This window comes from Equus przewalskii, chromosome 9, assembly GCF_037783145.1.
Source record: "Equus przewalskii isolate Varuska chromosome 9, EquPr2, whole genome shotgun sequence".
In the NCBI taxonomy this organism is placed as follows: domain Eukaryota; kingdom Metazoa; phylum Chordata; class Mammalia; order Perissodactyla; family Equidae; genus Equus; species Equus przewalskii.
In genome coordinates this window covers 21,538,386-21,557,623 of record NC_091839.1, presented here as the reverse complement: position 1 = coordinate 21,557,623, position 19,238 = coordinate 21,538,386, and the positions used below count along the sequence as shown (strand labels likewise).

The window sequence follows — 19,238 nt, the reverse complement described above, 5'->3', positions numbered from 1 at the left end:
AAGTCTCTTAACCTCTTATAAAGTCCTAAAATCTATACGTCCTCCCTGCTTATTCCATGAAGCTCACATTTTTAAATGAACAGAATGTGTGTGGGTGGACAGGTGTGAAAAACTGAGCACCTACCTGATAATCATTTAGCATTCACTGAGGAGTGAAATGAGCATCATGATCTATTTCTGTAGCATTTGGTTTTTTTAAAATAACAAATGAGCACTTACTGTGGCTTCACCAATTAGCTAAGAGTCCCTGGGAGAGTCCTGGGCACCTCAGATGTGCAGTTTCCTCACTATAAGATGGGAATTACACCTGCCTCATAGGATTGCTGGGATGATAATAAGGAAAACAGAGACAGAGCCCGGCATGTAACAAGCACCCAAGTGTTAGCTGTTATTCTTACCATAATTTCTTGTCTATTTATATTTCTTGAGCAGCAATAAGAAAAAGGTAAATTAAAATAGGAGGGGAGAAAAGCAATCTCCTCACCCCCTTGGAAACTGCACCTACGAATACTTCCCATAGGAGTTCGCCTGGCATTATAATTATCAACAGGCTGTTCCCCTATTTGGAAGGTCATGTGTCTCTGGGAGGAGGAAGGGACAGGAGTGTCACCAAGTGGTGATTCCTGAACCTAGTACAGGGCTGGACACACAAAAAAGCACAAATAGAAAGAATTTAAGTTTTTAAAAGCCCAGCTACCACTTAGAGAGTGTTTACTATGTGACAGGTACAAAGCCAGGTACTTTGCACATGCTCTGTCTTGTAACTCTTATAACAATCCTATAAGGCAGACACCACCTCTGCATTCATTTAACAGATGCGGCAACCAAGGTGCAGAGAGGGGAACGCAGGTAACCCAGTGAATTTGTGGCAGAGCCTGGAACCTGAACCCATATTCTTCACCGCCATCCCACCAACTTCTCTTTTTAGTTTAAACTCCCAGAGGGCAACCTTCTTCCTAAGTTCTGCTTCACCAAGTCCCCACGCATTCTATAAGAAGTTGGAGCCTATAACATCCTGTTTCTAGGATGCGAACAGGGGGGCATGCAGCTGCAAGGTCTTAGACCATGGCTACTAACTGCTGTGTCTTTACGTAGTTCATCTCATTTAAACCTCACAACAACCCAGCCAGGTGTGCCTTCTGTCATTGTTCTCATTTAACAAGAAAATGAAGGCCCAGAATGGTTGAGTAACTTGTAAAGTGGCCAGACCAGGATTCAAAACCCTGGTCTGCCTCCACGCATGGCAGTGTCTTCTCTGTGTCACCTTCAGGTCTGGGCTTTGTCTCTAAAGGGGTTCCAGTGTGGTGGTGAAGAGTGCTGTCTTGAAACACAGTGCCCTTGGCTAGTTTCACTACTTATTGTGTGACAGTGACCGAGTATTTTTATGTATTAAATGGGAAGAATTTCAGACTGTAGACCCACAAATTCACAAATCTGACTTAAGCAAGCCAACTGCAAAGGGACACTTCTGAAGCAATCAGGAAAACCCAGTTATGATCTGAGTATCAGACGATACCAAGGAACCACTGTTCAAACTGAGGTATGATGATGGCATTGTGCTTATAAAAATGTCTGTTACTACAGAGGTACATAACAAAGTATGTAGGAGAAAATGTCCGTAGCCTGAGATTTATTTTTAAAATACTTCAGCAAAAAGAAAGGGGGGGGGGTGAGCAATGGGTGGAAAAGTTTAGCAAACTTTGCAGAAAATACTGAATCTGGGTGTCTGGAACTATTTTCTCTATTTTGGTGTATTTTTAAAATGTGATAATTAAAAATCTTTTTAATGGAAAGAAAATGAGCACACATCTCGGATGTCTTTTGTAAGGATTCAATTACCACGCACACTGTCTGGCACAGAGCAGGGTTTCTAAACCTCAGCATCATTCACCTTTGGAGCTGGATCATCCTTTGTGGTGGGGGGCCATCCTGTGCACTGTAGAGTGTTGAGCAGTCTCCCAGGCCTCTCCTCACTAGATGACAGTAGCCCTGACAACCAAAAATATCTCCCTGGGGGACAAAACTGCCCCAAGGTGGGAAGCAGTGCTCTAGAGTAACCATTAAAAGAGTAGTTTATTAATGCCTAAAGCACCTCACTTTTGACAGACAAAGCCCCCATTACTTCACCACCATGACTACTACCAACCGACACTTTTGAACACTTAACAATATGCCAAGTGCCGTTCTAAACATTTTCCATGTACTAACCTATTTAGTCTTCACAACAGCCCTCTAAACTGCTAAACTAAAAAATCACTCCCATTTTACAGATGAGAAGACTGAGGCAGAGAGCGTGTCAATAACACAGAAACCCAGCCTCTCAACCAGTGGACCACATTTTAAGAAACATGGCAACCCAGCCTTTGCCCCTTACCGGCTGAGGAGGCCTTGGGTAAGGGATGTAATCTCTTTGCACCTCACTTTCCCAAGTATAAAACCATAAGCTACCGTGACAACTGAATGAGGTCACTGCTTACTGAATGCGTACTCTGAGGCAGCCACTTAACATGCCAACTCCACTGCATCTTCAGTACCAGGCAGATGTTGCTTCCTCATCATTATGTCCCCTTTGCAGATAAGGAATCAATCAGGACCCAAAATGAAGAAGGCAATGGTCCAAGGGCACAAAGGGAGCAAACGAGCCGAGCTGGGATTCAAATCTCAGTCCTCTTGGACAACTCCTTCTACATTACCCACATTACGTCCTAGACATCAACAAATCCCAACAGCCCTCCTTCTCAACACAGACCAACTCTAACCACTTCTTCTACCTACATTGAACACTGATCCTGAGTGCTGTGCAAGAGCATCACAACAGGCTTTTCTGCTCCTGCCCAGCCCCTACTCGGCAGCAGAAAGATCCTTTAGAATTAAGTCAGAACACGTCATTCCTCTACACTAAGCCTTGCGATGGCTCCCCCCCCAATCTCACCAAAGCCTTTGCCCTGGTCCACAGGTTTCACTAGATCTAGTCCAGGACTAGACCTCACCTCCCACTACTTTGTCATTCACTCTGCCTTAGCCAGGCTGGCCTTCCTGCTGTTCTTTGAACACACTGAGCATGCTCCCACCTCAGGGCCTTTGTACCAACTGCTCAGACTGTTCTCCCCCGACCTGTTCATTCAAGAACTTGCTCAACATCACTTCCTCAGAGAAGGTTTCCCTAACTACCCTATCAAAACAGTGGCCTTGGACTTGCTCTAGTCCCTGTCCCTGCCTTATTTTTCTAATTAGCAATTACTGCCACTGACATCATATTATAGATCTACTGTCTGTCTCCTCTACTAGAATGTAAGCCCCTAGAGGGCAGTAGCTTTGTTGTTTTGCTCTCTGCTGTATCCTAGCACCTAAGACAGAGTCTGGCAAATAGGAGGTGTTGAATAAATATGTGCTGAACAAGTGAATCAAGACGACACGATTTCAAACCCGATGTTCTTTCTAGTACCCTAGAGTGTCTCATTAAAGACTAATTACAGCATCTGGCATACAAATATAGCCAGCAAATGTCTGCCCCATCCCAAATTCTCTTCTACTCTCTAGTCTCACTCTTCCTTTGAGAAACTGTCCTGGCTCCTCCACTTCCCATCTGGCATGAATGTGGCCAAGTTATTTACCTTCACTGTGCTTCAGTTTCCTCATCTGGAAGATGGAGGTAAGCACAGGGCCTACTTCAAAGGGTGGTTGTGAGAACTCAGTAAGCTCAAAAATGCACTGCACCTTTTTATAGCACCTAGCACAGAGCAAGTACCCAAAAAATATCAGCTGTTAATATTATTTATTCAACCCTTTCTGAGCTCCTGTATCCCCTGGTCTCTGTTTTCAGGACTGTACTGGCCACTGAATCCTTAGGGATGAAGCAGATCCAAGCCCTGTCCTCAGAAAACCCACAGACACAGACACAGATACAATCTCTGTGTCTCTATGTCTCTGATTCTTGGGGAAATGTTCAAACTCCTTATAAATGCCAATCTGTTTGTACCTGTATGGAAAGCTTGGAGGAAATATTAAGTGAACAGAGCAAGCCGCAAAACAAAATATTTAGTGTTTAAAAAAAAAAACAAAAGCCCATTTTGTCTTTCTTTCTCTATATATGAACAGAATATAACCCAGAGTCAGCACACTCCAATAGAAATATAATGCAGCCTGTAAACGCAAGACATTAGGTCATTTTACATTTTCGAGAATTAAAAAAACTAAGAGGCACGTGAAGATTAATCTTACTATATTTTATTTAACCCAATATGTCAAAAATATTATCATTTCAACATGTAATCAATATAAAAAGTTTTACTGAGATGTTTTATTCTCAGTTGTAGTATGTCTTTGAAATCTAGTGTGTATCTTATTTACAAGCACACCTCAATTCAAACTAGCCACATTTCAAGTCAATAGCCACATGTGGCTAGGGGCTCCAACAGTGGACAGCACATGTCTAGCAAGATTGACACGGACCTGATAACACACGTTACTTGTAATCTCCTTCCTGTAAAGGGTCAGGCAGTAAATATTTTAGGCTTTAAGGGGCCAGTTTGTCTCTGTTGTAATTACTCAACTCTACCCTGCTGGTGTAGCACAAAAGCAGCCATAGACAATATGTAATAAATTGGTGCATCTGTTTTCAATATATGCAAGCAGGCATAGGGCCGTGGGTGGCTATTTGTCAATCCCTGGTTTAACTGATAGCTCACAAGGTCTTTCTAAGACATAGCCCTTTTCATCTTCATCTCCCGACATCAACAGCTCAGTCCCTTGGCTCCAGCCACCATCAACAGCTCAGACCCTTGGCTCCAGCCACACCAGCCTTCCTGCAGCTCCCAGAACACACACTGCATATACCTGCTGAGGACCTCTGAACTTGCTTTCTCTGCCTGGAATGCTATTCCCCAGACATCCACAGGGCCTAGTCCCTCCCTTCACATCGCTGCTCAAATGCCACTTTCTCAGTAAGGCCTTCTCCAGCTATTCTATCTAAAATCGTAACACTCTCCTGTCTTCCCCAGATCCCTGCTTTATTCTTCTCCACAGCTCTTACCCCATCTATCATCCTCTACATTGTACTTGTTTGTTCCTTGTCTACCTCCACAACAAAATGAGCTCCATGAGGGCAGATTTTTGTCTGTTTTGTTCACTGCAGTTGCCCCACTACCCAGATCAACGCCTAGCACACACCTGGCACTCCTTAAATATTTGCTGAATGACTAGCTTCCCCTCAGACTTCAATGCAATAAAAGTAACAAAAGAATAAACAAAAATTAAATCACTTGAAAATGTAAAAAAACTTTTTTTAAAAAGGCACTTCACCACCACCTCACTCAAACCCCTACCACTTTCCCCTTCAATCTCCACCTTTCAATCAGAAGGACTGTGGTAGGCAGAATGATGGCCTTCCAAAGATGTCCACACCCTAATTCCTAGAACCTGTGAGTGTGTTACCTTACAGGCAAAAGGGACTTGGCAGATGTGATCAAGGTAAGGACCTCGAGAGGGGGAGATTATCCTGAGTTACCCAGATGGACCCAATCTAGTCACTTAAAATCAGAAACCCTTTCCTGGCAAGTCAAGGGGAGATGTGAGTACACAAGAATAGTCACAGAGATGCAACAACGCTGGCTCTGAGGATGGAGGAATGGGCCACCAGCCAAGAAACAAGGGGAGCTTCCAGAAGCTGAAAAAGGCAAGGGAATGGATTTTCCCCTCGAGCCTCCAAAGAGGAATGCAACCCTACTGACACCTTGATTTTAGCCCCGTGAGACCCATGTCAGACTTATGACCTCCAGAACCATAAGACAATAAACTGGTGTTTTTTTAAGCCATTAAATTTGCTTCATAGACAGCTTCTCTCAATCTCACCACTATGGACATTGTGGGCCAATATTTCTTTGCTGTGGGGGCTGTCCTGTGCATTGTAGGAGGGTTAGCAGCATCCCTGATGTCTATCCACCAGATAAAGCACTTCCCCAGTTGTGACACCCAAAAATGTCTCCAGACCTTACCAAATGTCCCTTGGCAGGCAAAATCACCCTAATTGAGAACTACTGCCATTACCTGTCTGTTCTCTCTACTCGGAAGGCTCTTCCCCACCTTCTACCCAGGGCAGGCCCCTTCTTCTGGTCTCATCTTAAACTGCATCCTCAGAGAAGCCTTCCTTGACCAGCCTACTTAAAACCGATCTTCCTCACCCGGCTTCATGCTTGCTGTGTACTCTGCCCAGAGAGCCTCATGACTCCTTCCCTCGCCTCCTTCGAGTCTTTGCTCAAACATCACCTTTTCAGCAAGGCCTTCCTCAACCACTCTATAAAACTGCATCCCCCACCCCTCTTCATTTTTCTCCTCAGCCCTCAGCCCCATCTAACATAGTACACATTTTACTTAGTGTCTGCTTCCCCTCACTACAACATAAGCTCCACCAGGCCAGGAGTTTGTGTCAACCTTGTTGTGTACCTGTGCCTGGAAAAGTGCCCGCCCTACACAGAGCAGAGGCCCAAAAAATACTTACTGACTCACTATCACAACGTCCTCTGGTTTCCTTCCTACATCTCACACGTGTTAATGAATTCAGCTCTGTTTCACATCTGTCTCTCGTATAACAATTGGTGTCACCACTATATCCTCAGCACCATATCTGCTATGTGGCAACTGTTTATCGAACAAACGAATTCCTACGACAGCCCTTATGAACTAGATAATTACCTCCATTTGAGAGAAGAGGAAACCAAAGCTTAGGGAGACCAACTTGCCCATGTCAATCAGCAAGAAGTGGAAGAGCCAGAAATACAACAGCAGCCCGTCTGACTAGAGAATCAGAGTGATATACCCGGAACCGGGGAGGCTGGGCCCAGTGCAACCGCTCAATTTTACAGATAAGGAAACTGAGGCCCAAAGGAAGGATGGGACGTCTTCAATCAGCACTCTCAGTAACTACAGCTAACATTTACTGGGCCCTCACAACAGGCCAGACATCGTTCTATTTTATTTGCATGTATTATTAACTCGTTCAGTCCCTCACAACCACCCAATGAGGTTAGGACTATTATTAGCCCACATTTGATGGAAAACAGAGGCCCAGAGCGATGAAGTAACTTGCACAAGGTCACACGGCGGCGGGTGGGAGGTGGCGATGGGATGGCTAAACCTTGGAGCGCTAACTCTTCTCAAATCCTCGCCAGCCAGAGCCACTCTATTCCATTCACCAGAAACGCGTTAGCCCCTTTAGTAAACTGCCCGCACCCCAGTCAATGGGGGGGTATCTCAGAAGGGGAGCGGGGTTCTACCGTAATTGGCTCCTAAATCTGGCTAACGCCCCCGCTCCCCTTCGGGGATATACGCTAAAACTGGAGAGAGAAGGAGGGAAGGAATTGCAAAAACAGCCTCCATCTCTCGGTTCCCCCATTTAGAGAGTTTACCCCACAGCGCTGAGGCCCAGCCGCCAAAACCCAGAAAGGAGAAAACCTACCGGGGGCCAGACCAAGCAGGCGGCCCCTCCCCGACTCGGAGCAAGCCACGCGCCCTCTCCATCCCCCAGGGGGCACTGAAGGACCGCCGCCAATCACCGAGCCCTCGCCTCTCCCCCCACCACCAGGCCAACCCCGGCCCTGGGGGGGCGCGCGCTAGGCAGGCCCGGGACCCTCTAGGCTCGCCTCGCTCCCGCCCTCCGCTGGGCCGACACCCAATCCCAGGCACCGTTTCATCGAGTCCTGGGAGCCAGAGAGATGAGAGCTGGACGCTGATTGGCCGCCGCCCCCTCCCTCCACCACTCCCAGCGAACGCGGAGCCTTCTCCGCGAGGGCCGCCCGTGACCCCATGTTCTCCTTCCCGTCTTCCCCAAGTCCCCCCGTGGCCTCCGGACCTGGACATCCTCGTTGCGGAGCTCGTCTATGAGCACCGCGATGGGGTAGAGCGAGTCATCGCCGTCGGCCGCCGCCATCTTGGCTCCGTCCGTTCCTGTCAGACTGCGGCCAGCGCCGTGCTGAAACCGGGATGGGGAGGGGCAGGGCTGAGGGGAGGAAAGGCGGGCGTGGGGGCGCCCGAGCCACTTTACAGGGGCAGCTCCACCGTCATTGGCCGCGCTACGCCAGGGCAAGGCCGCTTTTCTTTGGTTCGGACAAGCGAAGTCCCGCCCACCGCCCATTTGCCATTGGTCGAAGGGACAAGAAAGGCTTGCCGGAGCCAAGGAGTTGGGGGGAAGGAAGCGGAAGTATGAGGTATCTTAGCGACCAAAGTCGTACCCTCCTACGTTATACCTAGCAACGGCCGAGACGAGCAGTTGTTTCTAGCCAATGAACGGCAGGATTGGGAGGAGGAGAAGCCTGCCCTTCTGCGAGTCCTGGAGCAAGTTTCTGCGCATGCGTCAGTAGGAATGTATGACGTCATTTGGAGACCGAGAAGGTCTGCAGGTTTTGGCTTGTGAGGTAGCGGCCCGCTGGCTGGTAGGCGGACGCCAGGTCCCTTTGTTTGGGGGAGGAGGCGGGAGTGAGTCCTTGGTTTATGCCTTGTGCCGAGGTCCAGAGAAGGGGGGCGACTTGCCTTACTCTCTGGGTTAAACCTAGGTCCCTCGGACTAGTATTCAAGGCCTTTGTGGATCATGATTCCTGAACCCTTTCTGGTTACATCTCCCATCTCCCCTTTTTATACGTCAGCAGTCCTGGAAAATTACCCCCCTGAGTACGTCATGCTTTTTCATGCCAACTAGTCTTTGTCCAAAACGTACCTTCTACTTGGAGAGCAGTTCCTATTCAATTGTCAGATCTCCACAGAAATGTCTCCCTTTCCCTCCCTTTCTTCAGACTTGGTCCTCAAGGCCGCGGAGCCACATAATCTCTCTCTCAAAATTCCCATCCTCGGGGCTGAGGCTGTGACCGTGTGTTAGAGTCTGTCGCTTATCACAGAGTGGGGTAGGATTGGGACTGACTAGTCTCTGCTCCTAGGCTCACTCATCACAGCCCCCCCACCGGCAATCTTAGGATCACCTTAACTGAGGGAGTTGGGGATGGGCGATTGGAAAGCCTCGGGTGCTTCTGCACCCGTTTTTAGTGCCACTTGGAGGGCAAGGCTGAGCTAGGACTCCTGGACAGGTCTGAACAGCCCAAGCATCTTTTCCAAAGGCCTCTGCCCAGTCCAGTTAGGTTTATGAGTTTTTACCCTCAAAAAAAGTGGGAAGTGGTGGTGTTTCATACTTCAGTCCCTGCCCTCCATATATCCAGGGTCCTTCCCCACCCCACCAGCTCACTGAGACTATGGATCTTCTTAGCTAAGGGTGCACTTTAAATATCTTACAATTTTCTTTGTCAATTTATACCTTAATAAAGCTGAAAAGAAAACAAAACAAAAGGCATGAGTGTGCCATGCAGAGGTAGCCGCTGCATCAGGCAGGTATAATCAGCAACTTCATTCTGGTCCGTCTTTTCAAAGAACGGGCCCTTAGCATAGCATCTAAATGAGTGACCCAGACAGTTATTTTAGCGCTGCAATTTGTTTTCATGGTCCACAGCCCAAAAGAGGGGTGTCCTTAATCTGACCGTGCATAGTTTTCTAAGTGGCCTACTAAACAGCTAGACCACTGGCAGCTGTCCAGGTGTCTGAGATCTGGCCAGTGAAGGGAGCAATCACATTTTGGTTCTGCAGAGCTGGCACTGAGACTAAACAGCCACAGTGGCCCAGGGGACACCATTAGGATTCAGCTTACCTAAACCATCAGTGAACCAGGGCCATGCGTTTAGGGGAATCTTGAGGCTTGAGGGTTCCTAGTGCATGGATTTGGCTACAGTGTAGAACTTAAAATTTCTTCCTTAGAGATAGGTACCACTTACTCTTGTAAAGCTGAGATGTCCCTGGGACCAGTCTGCCTTCATTCTTCTTCTTTTTCTTCTTCTTCTTCTTTTTTTTTTTTTTTTTTTTGGTGAGGAAGATTGGCCCTGAGCTAACGTCTGTTTCCAGTCTTCCTCTTTTCGCTTGAGGAAGATTGTCACTGAGCTAACATCTGTAGCAGTCTTCCTCTGTTTTGTATGTGGAATGCTGCCTCAACATGGCTTGATGAGTTGTGTGTAGGTCCGCACCCAGGATCCAAACCTGCGAACTCTGGGCTGCCCAAGCAGAGTGCACAAACTTAACCACTACGCCACTGGGCTGGCCCCCTTCATTCTTGAATATGCACTTTCCATGAGACACAGGACTTTTTGGGCCCTTCTGACGTTGTTAATAGTGGAGTCCATGTTGACTCATTCCAAGATTGGAATATCATGCCTGTCAAAAAGGAGCCAGCAGACCCAAAGTGGAGTCACTTGTGCTAAACCCCATATCAGCAAATCAAGACTCAATACCTGACCTAATTACAGTTTGAAGCTCTCTTGGAGTGTAACCTTTGACCAGTCAACTTGGAATGACCTGGTCAGCACTAGTGAGGTAATCTACCTGAAAGACGTATACTATTCCCTTTCAAATGGTGACCTTGCCTGAAACAATGCATTCTTTGCTAATAATTTCCTTTTTCCCACCTCATTTCTGGCTTTAAAAACCTTTCCTTTTCTATAGCCCTTTGGAGCTCCTCTCTAGTTGCTGGAGAGTGTTCTGCATAATTCACAAAGCCAATTTAATCTTTAACTTTACTCAGTTGAGTTTTTGTTATTTAACAGATTTAGTGGCAGTGGCAGGACCAGAGGAAACTTTTGATGGCTTTGGGGATGAGGGAGACAGGTGTGGTACCAAGGAACCCTGTTGAGTTCTCCGCCTTTCTTGCCATTTTCAGGGAGATGGGTAAGTTCCTCTCACTTCTGAGCCCTCCTCTCTTTGCATTGAGCTCCTGATCTAATTGGCTTTCCACGGTTCTGCATTTGACTGGAATCCCTCCCCCAATTCTCCCTCACTCTCCCCATATTCCACATGGGGAACTACTGGTGGTTATCTGACTAGGTCTGGAGTTAGGCTGGGTCTTATTTGAGCTGGACTGGGTCCAGTGTGAGGCATCAGGTGAATAAAATTTTGTTTTAAGTAAAAGATAGTGACTAACGGGAATCAGAATTTAAAAAAAAAAAAAAAAAAACATTTTTGGGCACAGGTTGAATGTGAAACCAGGGGTCAAGTTCTTTAACAATACTCAATTAGTTGTCTGTTTGCAAAAGTAGTTAGATAATTACTAAAACCCACTGTATAGATAATATCTCTGACACATGGGTCACTATGGTAACAGGTGCTTAAGTTTTCAGAAACTGAGAGTCAACTCCTTGTCCAGTTTAAGCTGGTTAAGACTTAGGTCATCAGCTGGACTTGTGCAGATGACGAATAAGTGACCCTTTGATGTCAAGGAGCTGAAAACTCCACCATCAGATCATGGTGATGCCGCCATTTTGTGAATATGTGTCCTATGAAGAACCATGAAGCTTGACTATGCTTGCACAGATCATCAGTTACGTCACTTCTCCTTACCTCCAACCATCTATTCCCACTTCAGACCACCCTGCCCCTTAATCCCATAAATATCCCTAATCTCCATTTTTTAGAGAGGTAGATTTGAGATTGGTTTTCCCAACTCCTCACTTTGCTGCCTTGTGATTAAACTCTTTCTCGCTGAAAACTCATCATCTCAGTGATTGGCATAATTGTGTGGCGGGCAAAATGAACCTGGTTTGGCAACAATTTGGTGAACCATCCAGGAGGGAAGTCCAGATGGACCTTTGATCCATGGTTCATTGGCCCTTTGCCAGTGTGGAGAACCTGTGGATGAGTGTAGCAACTGCCAGGAACACCTGACCCAGGGACTCTTCTGGGATGTTTTCCTGGCTCAGTGCCACTGACCCCAGTACATAATTTCATTTTTTGCAATAAAGAAACAGAAGCCTGTAGCCCTCTAGGCTGCATTCCCTAAAATGGGGCGACTTTAGCTATGAGCCAATGAAAAAGGAAAAATCCATTTAAAAGGTAAACTTAACCCTTCCAGTTGCTAAAATGAAATTTGGATCCCATTGTTTTATAAACTGGTAAGTTTTGTATTGTACCTTATACATTGGAGGTTGTAGGGTCTCTATGTCTACCTGTGTGTTCATATATGTATATATGTATAAGTTGTATGCATGTACAATAAATGTATATGTTGTAAGTCTCAGATGTTTTTCTATCTCCAGAGGGTATGGCCAAAATTAAGAGCTCTATTTAATTGACTTAAAGTAAGTGCTTATATAAATTGTTCCTAAATCTAATAGAAACTAACCCAAATGTTTTTCAAGCTAAAATGATATAAATTAATCTTTGGTAAATCAAAGCTTGTTTAAGTTTGTTGGTTTGATTGAAATAGGCATGTCCTCAGAATTGTCAACATTGAATATGATGCAGACATGCAGGGTTTATGGTCAAATAAGCTCAAGTTATTTCTGTTACAAAGTTTGTCAGCAAAAATAAGCAAATGATAAATTAATTTTGTCTAATGTCTCATGAAGTTTTTGTGGGTAATCTAAACATAGTTATTGGGAGCAAATGATTTAGATGTAAGTGAAATAAGGGATTATAGATAAACTTTTAGCAATAATTATATTTTATGGCATATGTATTCAAAATAATTCCCATAATCTCTTTGGTAACTTGAAACTTTGAAGTGTTGCCTGGTTAAATTAAATGATGGAAAATTCATTGAATATCTAGATCATTTCTAAATAATAAAAAATATTAGACATTAATTATTAATATAGGTTTATCTACCTTTGGCTTCTTATTACAGAGAAACTAAAAGATGTTTGGGTTTATCAGTAAACATGTCTTGTATTGTATTTAAAAATTGTACTATGATATAGTGTGTTTCTAGAAATTATAAAAAGTATTTATAGATTTGCCATGCCACAGAATACTAATTTAAAAGACAGTTTATAATTGTTTACTTCTTAGTTTTCATTAAAAATTAAGATCTGTAAGGGTTAAGAATTATAGTTGAGATATGTGATTAAAGCTACTAAAAATTAATAAGGAAAACATCTTTGTATTCAAGGAAAGTTAGATGTGTGTTTTCAGTAAAGAAGGTATAAAGAATTGAAATATTTTTGTTTGTTTTGTTAAGAAAGATAAATTTGTTCTGAAGTACTAGGAAAGAAAAAACGAAGGCATAAGACAAACTCTTAATGTAAACAGCAAGTGACAGAAGGTTTATGGAAGTAAAACTCTAAGAAAAGCTTTGTGCATGGTCAAGTTGGCTAAGACTAAAATGAATTCAGTTAAATGAGTAAGTTTTAATATCAAAAGTAAGCTGATGCAAAATTGAGTTTTTTTTTCTATCTCATAAAGGGATAATTTTCCTGGACTTTCAGTTTCCTCTTGAGAAAGAGATTATAAAATATTTTTCTTTATTTTGGAGTAAGTCTACGTAAAAGACAGAATCAATGCTTGGTCAAAATAATGTCCTGTGTTCAAAAACCTGAGGTGTCTCTATTAAGAAAACTGGTTTGTTTGTTTTTTAACTGTTTAACTTGGTATGTTTTCCTTCAACATCTTTTGCTGTCACATTGGTTAAATAGATAACTAAGCATTGTTTCTTATTTTACCAAGTGTTTTTAAACCATTTGACATTTTTGACAAACTTCCCCAAAATTCAAATTCTAAGTAAAGTCTTTCTTTTTTTGAGAATTTCCAGTGAGGCCTGGGACTTCTCAAAGAATTTATTCTCTCTTTCTATAAAGAGGGCAATATTAAACTAATTAAGCTTATTTAGTATGTTAAATTACATGGAAGCCTTGACAAATAAGTGGTGATAAACCTTCTTAAGTTATATTGTGTGGGTTAATATTAGTGATATAAATGTTTTAAAAATTATATAAAATTCTTAAAATTCTGATCTGTCCTGGTTATCAGTTATAATTCCAATTATTCTCTTAAAATTTTATATGTGACAGAAATAGCCAAGTTTCTTTGTCAATTGCCATTTTTAAGTCTTTTGTCATTTACAGACAGTTATTGTTTTACTCTGATGCTTTTGCAAAGGTTTCATCTTCAGAGAGCTTCATGGAAAGGGCTCTGACACATGGAGAGTACTCTGACACTCTAAAACACAGGTTTCTGATAAACTTTCAGATCATAAAATTGAACTGGGTAAGAAGTTACAAAGTGCAAATGGAGAAACTAATGACTCTGTGAAACTGCTAACAGAAGATCAAGATCAAGAGTTGATTACATGAGACTGAATGAACTGATGAGAATGATTATAATTTTTATGACTTTGAAATATTGCTCATTTTTTTAATGTTTTTTCCAGATTTAAGGAAACATTTTTCTCTTTTATCTTAAGCTAACTGTGACTTATAGCAATTTGGTAAATTATACCTCAGTAAGCAGAATTGAAACATTTATTTTTTTCTCTCTAGCTGATCCCTCTAGAATTTGGAAACTCTTAGCAAGTGAGTAGTCTTACTTTCACGGCAATACGGTTATTTACATAAGTTCAAAAGCTGGGATCCCTGTAAACAAGGTACCAGGCCAATTTCCAAGTGGCTTTATTTCATAAAGTCAATCTTTGTTCCTTAAAGCTCTTTGAGCTTTAAGCTATGCATGAGCTGAGTCTATCCATCTTCTTCTCAAATATGACATCCCAGTCAAAGCCTTGGTAATACAGCCAATGTTTCCAATTGTGTCCTATCATACAGTGAAGAGATTCTTTTTTTTTTTCTCTCTGTCAGATCAGGTTAGTAAACACTTAACTATAACATTAAAAATAAAGGGAAAGAAAACACCAAAGTAATCTTGCCATTTTAAGCAGAAACTCACAAACAAGATGGAATAAGTTATGACAATAACAACTTAGAAGGGGAAGAGGAAAGAGATGGAATTGGCTTAGTCTAAGGAAATAAGAGGATGTCACAAATGGACTATCTCGTCTATGAGATCTCTTTGTACAGACCTAATGGTAATCACTAAACAAACTATTAGAACATAGACACAAATGAAAAACAAGGAGAAAACTAAGAAAACTACCATAGAAAACTACCTATGCAAATTAGTAATCTGAAATGCAAGGGACGAGAAACTAAAGAAATGCAGAAGAACCAGAAAACTAGTGATAAGCTGGTAACATTAAACCCTCACATATCAATAATCAGTCTAATGTAAATGTATTGAATTCTCCAAGCAAAAGACACAGATTGGAAATGTGGATTAAAGAACAAGACCCAACATTATGCTGCCTCCAGGAAACACATCTCAGCTACAAAGACAAACACAGGCTCAGAGTGAAGGGATGGAAGATAATACTCCAAGTTAATGGCAAACAAAAGAAAGTAAGTGTCACCATATTTACATCAGACAAAGGAGATTTCAAGATAAAATAGGTAAAGAGAGACAAAGAAGGGCAGGGCAGTATATAATGGTAAAAGGGACACTCCACCAAGAAGAGATAACACTTATAAACATTTATGCACCCAAGACAGGAGCATCAAAGTATATAAAGCAACTATTAACAAACCCAAAAGAAGATATTAATAACAACACAATTATAGTAGGGGACCTCAATACCCCACTTAAAACAATGGGTAGATCATACAAAAAGTCAACAAAGAAATAGTGGCATTAAATGAAGAACTGGAACAGATGGACTTAATAGGTATATGTAGAACACTCCATCCAAAAACAGCAGAATACACATTCTTCTGAAGCGCACGTGGAACATTCTCAAGGATAGACCATATATTGGGAAACAAGGCAAACTTCAATAAATTTAAGAAGATTGAAATCATATATAGCATATTTTCTCACAATAATGCTGTGAAACTAGAAATTAACTACAAGAAAAAAGCTGGGAAAGGAACAAAAATCTGGAGAATAAACAACATGCTACTGAACAACCAATGGATCACTGAAGAAGTTAAGGAGAAATCAAAAGACATCTGGAGACGAATGAGAACAAACACACACCATCCCAACTCATATGAGATGTAGCAAAATCAGTCCTAAGAGGTAAATTTATAGCAATACAGGCCCACGTTAACAAACAAGACAAAGGTCAAAAAACCAATCTTAAAATACACCTAGCAGAATTAGAAAAAGAACAAACAAAGCCCAAACTCAGCAGAAGTTGAGAAATAATAAAAATTAGAGCAGAAATAAATGAAATTGAAACACAAAAAACTGTAAAAGGATCAATGAAACCAAGAGCTTGTTCTTTGAGAAGATAAACAAAATTGACAAATCCTTAGCCAGACTCACTATGAAAGAAAGAAAGAAGGCGCAAACAAATAAAGCTAAAAATGAAGGAACATAGATCACAACAGATATCACAAAATACAGAAGACTATAAGAGAATACTATGAAAAACTGTATGCCCACAAACTGGACAATCTAGACTAAATGGATAAATTCTTGGACTCCTACAACATCCCAAAACTAAATCAAGAAGAAATATAGAATCTGAATAGGCCAATCACAAGTAAAGAGATTGAAACAGTAATAAAAAATCCTCCAAAAAACAAAAGTCCAGGACCAGATGGCTTCTCTAGAGAATTCTACCAAACATTCAAAGAAGATTTAGTACCTGTTCTTCTCAAACTATTCTGAAAAATTGAAGCAGATAGAATACTTCCTAACACATTCGATAAGGCCAACATTACCCTGATACCAAAACCAGAGAAGGACAACATGAAGAAGGAAAACTACAGGCCAATATCACTGATGAACTTAGGTGCAGAAATCCTCAACAAAATATTGGCAAACCGAATACAGCAATACCATAAAAGAAGTGTACACTACGATCAAGTGGGATTCACTCCAGGAATGCAGGGATGGCTCAACATCCATAAATCAATATGATATAACACATTAACAAAATGAGGAATAAAGATCACATGATCTCTTAATAGATGCAGAGAAAGCATTTGAGAAGATCCAACATCCATTTATGATAAAAAAAAAAAAAACTCTCAATAAAATGGGTATTGAAGAAAAGTACCTCAACCTAATAAAGGCCATATACGACAAACTCACAGCCAACATCATACTTAATGGTGAAAAAAAGAAAGCCACATCTCTGAGAACAGGAACAAGACAAGGGTGTCCACTCTCACCACTCCTATTCAACATACTACTGGAGGTATTGGCCAGAGCAATTAGGCAAGAAACAGAAATAAAGGAATCTAAATTAGAAAGGAAGAAGTGAAAGTTTTTCTGTTTGCATATGATATGATTCTATTTATAGAAAATCCTAAAGAATCTGCCAGAAAACTACTAAAAGTAATCCACAACTACAGCAAAGTTGCAGGGTACAAAATCAATTTTAAAAAATCAGTTGCATTCCTCTAGGCTAACAGTGAACTAGCAGAAAAAGAAATCAAGAATGTAATCCCATTTACAATTGAAACAAAAAGAACAAAATACCTAGGAATAAACTTAACCAAAGAGGTGAAAGACCTGTACACTGAAAACTATGTCATTACTGAAAGAAATTGAGGAAGACATAAATAAATGGAAAGATATTCCATGTTCATGGGTTAGAAGAATAAACATAATCAGAATGCCCATATTACCTAAAGCAATCTACAGATTCAGTGCAATCCCAATCAGAATCCCAATGACATTCTTCACAGAAATAGAACAAAGACTCCAAAAACTTGTATGGAACAACGAAAGACCCAAAATAACCAAAGCAACCCTGAGAAAAAAGCACAAAGCTTGAGGCATCACAATCCCTGACTTCAAAACATACTACAAAGCTATACTAATCAAAATAGCATGGTACTGGCACAAAAACACACAAATGGATGCATGGATCAGAATTGAAAGCCCAGAAATAAAACTACACATCTATGGACAGTTAATCTTTGTCAAAGGAGCCAAGAACATACAATGGAGAAAGGAAAGTCTCTTCAATAAATAGTTGGGAAACCTGGACAGCTACATGCAAAAGGATGAAAGTAGACCATTATCTTACACCATACACAAAAATTAACTCCAAATGGATTAGAGATTTGAATGTAAGGACTGGAACCATAAAACTCCTAGAAGAAAATATAGGACGTACTCTCTTTGACATTGGTCTTAGTCATATCTTTTCAAATACCATGTCTACTTGGGTAAGGGAAACAAAATAAAAAGTTAACAAATGGGACTACATCAGACTAGAAAGCTTCTGCAAAGCAAAAGAAACCATTAACAAAATGAAAAGACAACCCACCAAGTGGCAGACATATTTACAAATCATTTATCAGACAAGGGGTTGATATCCAAAGTATACAAAGAACTCACACACTCAACAACAACAACAACAAAACAACCCGATCAAAAAATGGGCAGAAGATATGAACATACATTTTCCAAGGAAGATATACAGAAGACCAACAGGCACAAGAAAAGATGCTCAACATCACTAATCATTAAGGAAATGCAAATCAAAACTACAATGAGATGTTACCTTACACCAGTCAGAATGGCTGTAATTACCAAGATCAAAAACAACCAATGTTGAAGAGGACATGGAGAAAAGAGGATGCTCATACGCTGCTGGTGGGATTGCAAACTGGTGCAGCCACAATGGAAAACAGTATGGAGATTCCTCAAAAAACTAAAAGTAGAAACACCATATGATCCAGCTATCCCTCTACTGGGTATCTACCCAAACAAATTGAAAGCAACAATCCAAAGTAACATATGTACCCCTATGTTCATTGCAGCACTATGCACAATAACCAAGACATGGAAACAATCTAAGAGCCCATTGACCCATGATTGGATAAAGAAGAGGTTTCAGTTTACGTAAACCATCATTGAACCAGGGCCACGCATTTAGGGGAGGCTCAGAGGATTGAGGTTCCCTAGTGCCAGCGCCTTTGGCTGCAGAAGACAGCTTAAAATTTCCTCCAAACAAATAGGTACCACCTATTCTTGCCAAGCCAAAATATCATTAGGGCCAGTCTGCCTTCATTCTTGAATACACATTTTTCTTGAGACTCAGGACTTTTGGGATTCTTCCTACCTTGTTAGTAGGGGAGTCCAAGATGACTTATCCCCAAATTAAATTAAACAATCGATCCAGAGACTCACAAGGTTTCTAAGAGTCAGGCTTCAGTTTTGAGGAGAGTTCACTAGCAAGCTAATTACTGCTATCAAAGAGTGTACCTGTTGGTTGCATTGGGGGCCCCAAGTTCATACGCCAAGGGAGGCTTTTAGGTAGATGTTGCCTCCTTTTGCCAGAGATTCTAAATGAGTCACAGAGACTTGTGCTGTCTTCCATACCCCAGGAGTTTAGTTAGATCTGGGCCTTTTTGTAGATAGTGATGAGCCAAAGA

At 41.8% G+C, this 19,238-nt stretch overlaps 1 protein-coding gene and 1 long non-coding RNA gene across 3 annotated transcripts in view; one reads left to right on the top strand and one right to left on the bottom strand.

Moving 5' to 3' along the window:
* The window catches only part of PPP2R1A (protein phosphatase 2 scaffold subunit Aalpha), a 39,843-nt gene extending 31,640 nt beyond the window's left edge, over window positions 1-8,203 (bottom strand). Inside the window, exon 1 of the mRNA XM_008540558.2 lies at window positions 7,847-8,203. Coding sequence (XP_008538780.2) covers window positions 7,847-8,128 — 282 coding nt within the window. The 5' untranslated portion in view covers window positions 8,129-8,203. The remainder of the gene's footprint in view (window positions 1-7,846) is intronic.
* Window positions 8,204-8,349: 146 nt separating this feature from the next.
* LOC139073554 (uncharacterized) lies at window positions 8,350-16,906 on the top strand. Of its 2 annotated transcripts, XR_011522432.1 has the most exons (4): window positions 8,350-8,426; window positions 9,905-10,398; window positions 10,629-10,749; window positions 13,954-16,906. It is a non-coding gene; the product is annotated as an uncharacterized lncRNA (long non-coding RNA). The 2 variants fall into 2 exon arrangements; XR_011522431.1 differs by lacking the exon at window positions 13,954-16,906 and having other exon boundaries at window positions 10,629-13,807.
* Window positions 16,907-19,238: the final 2,332 nt, after the last annotated feature.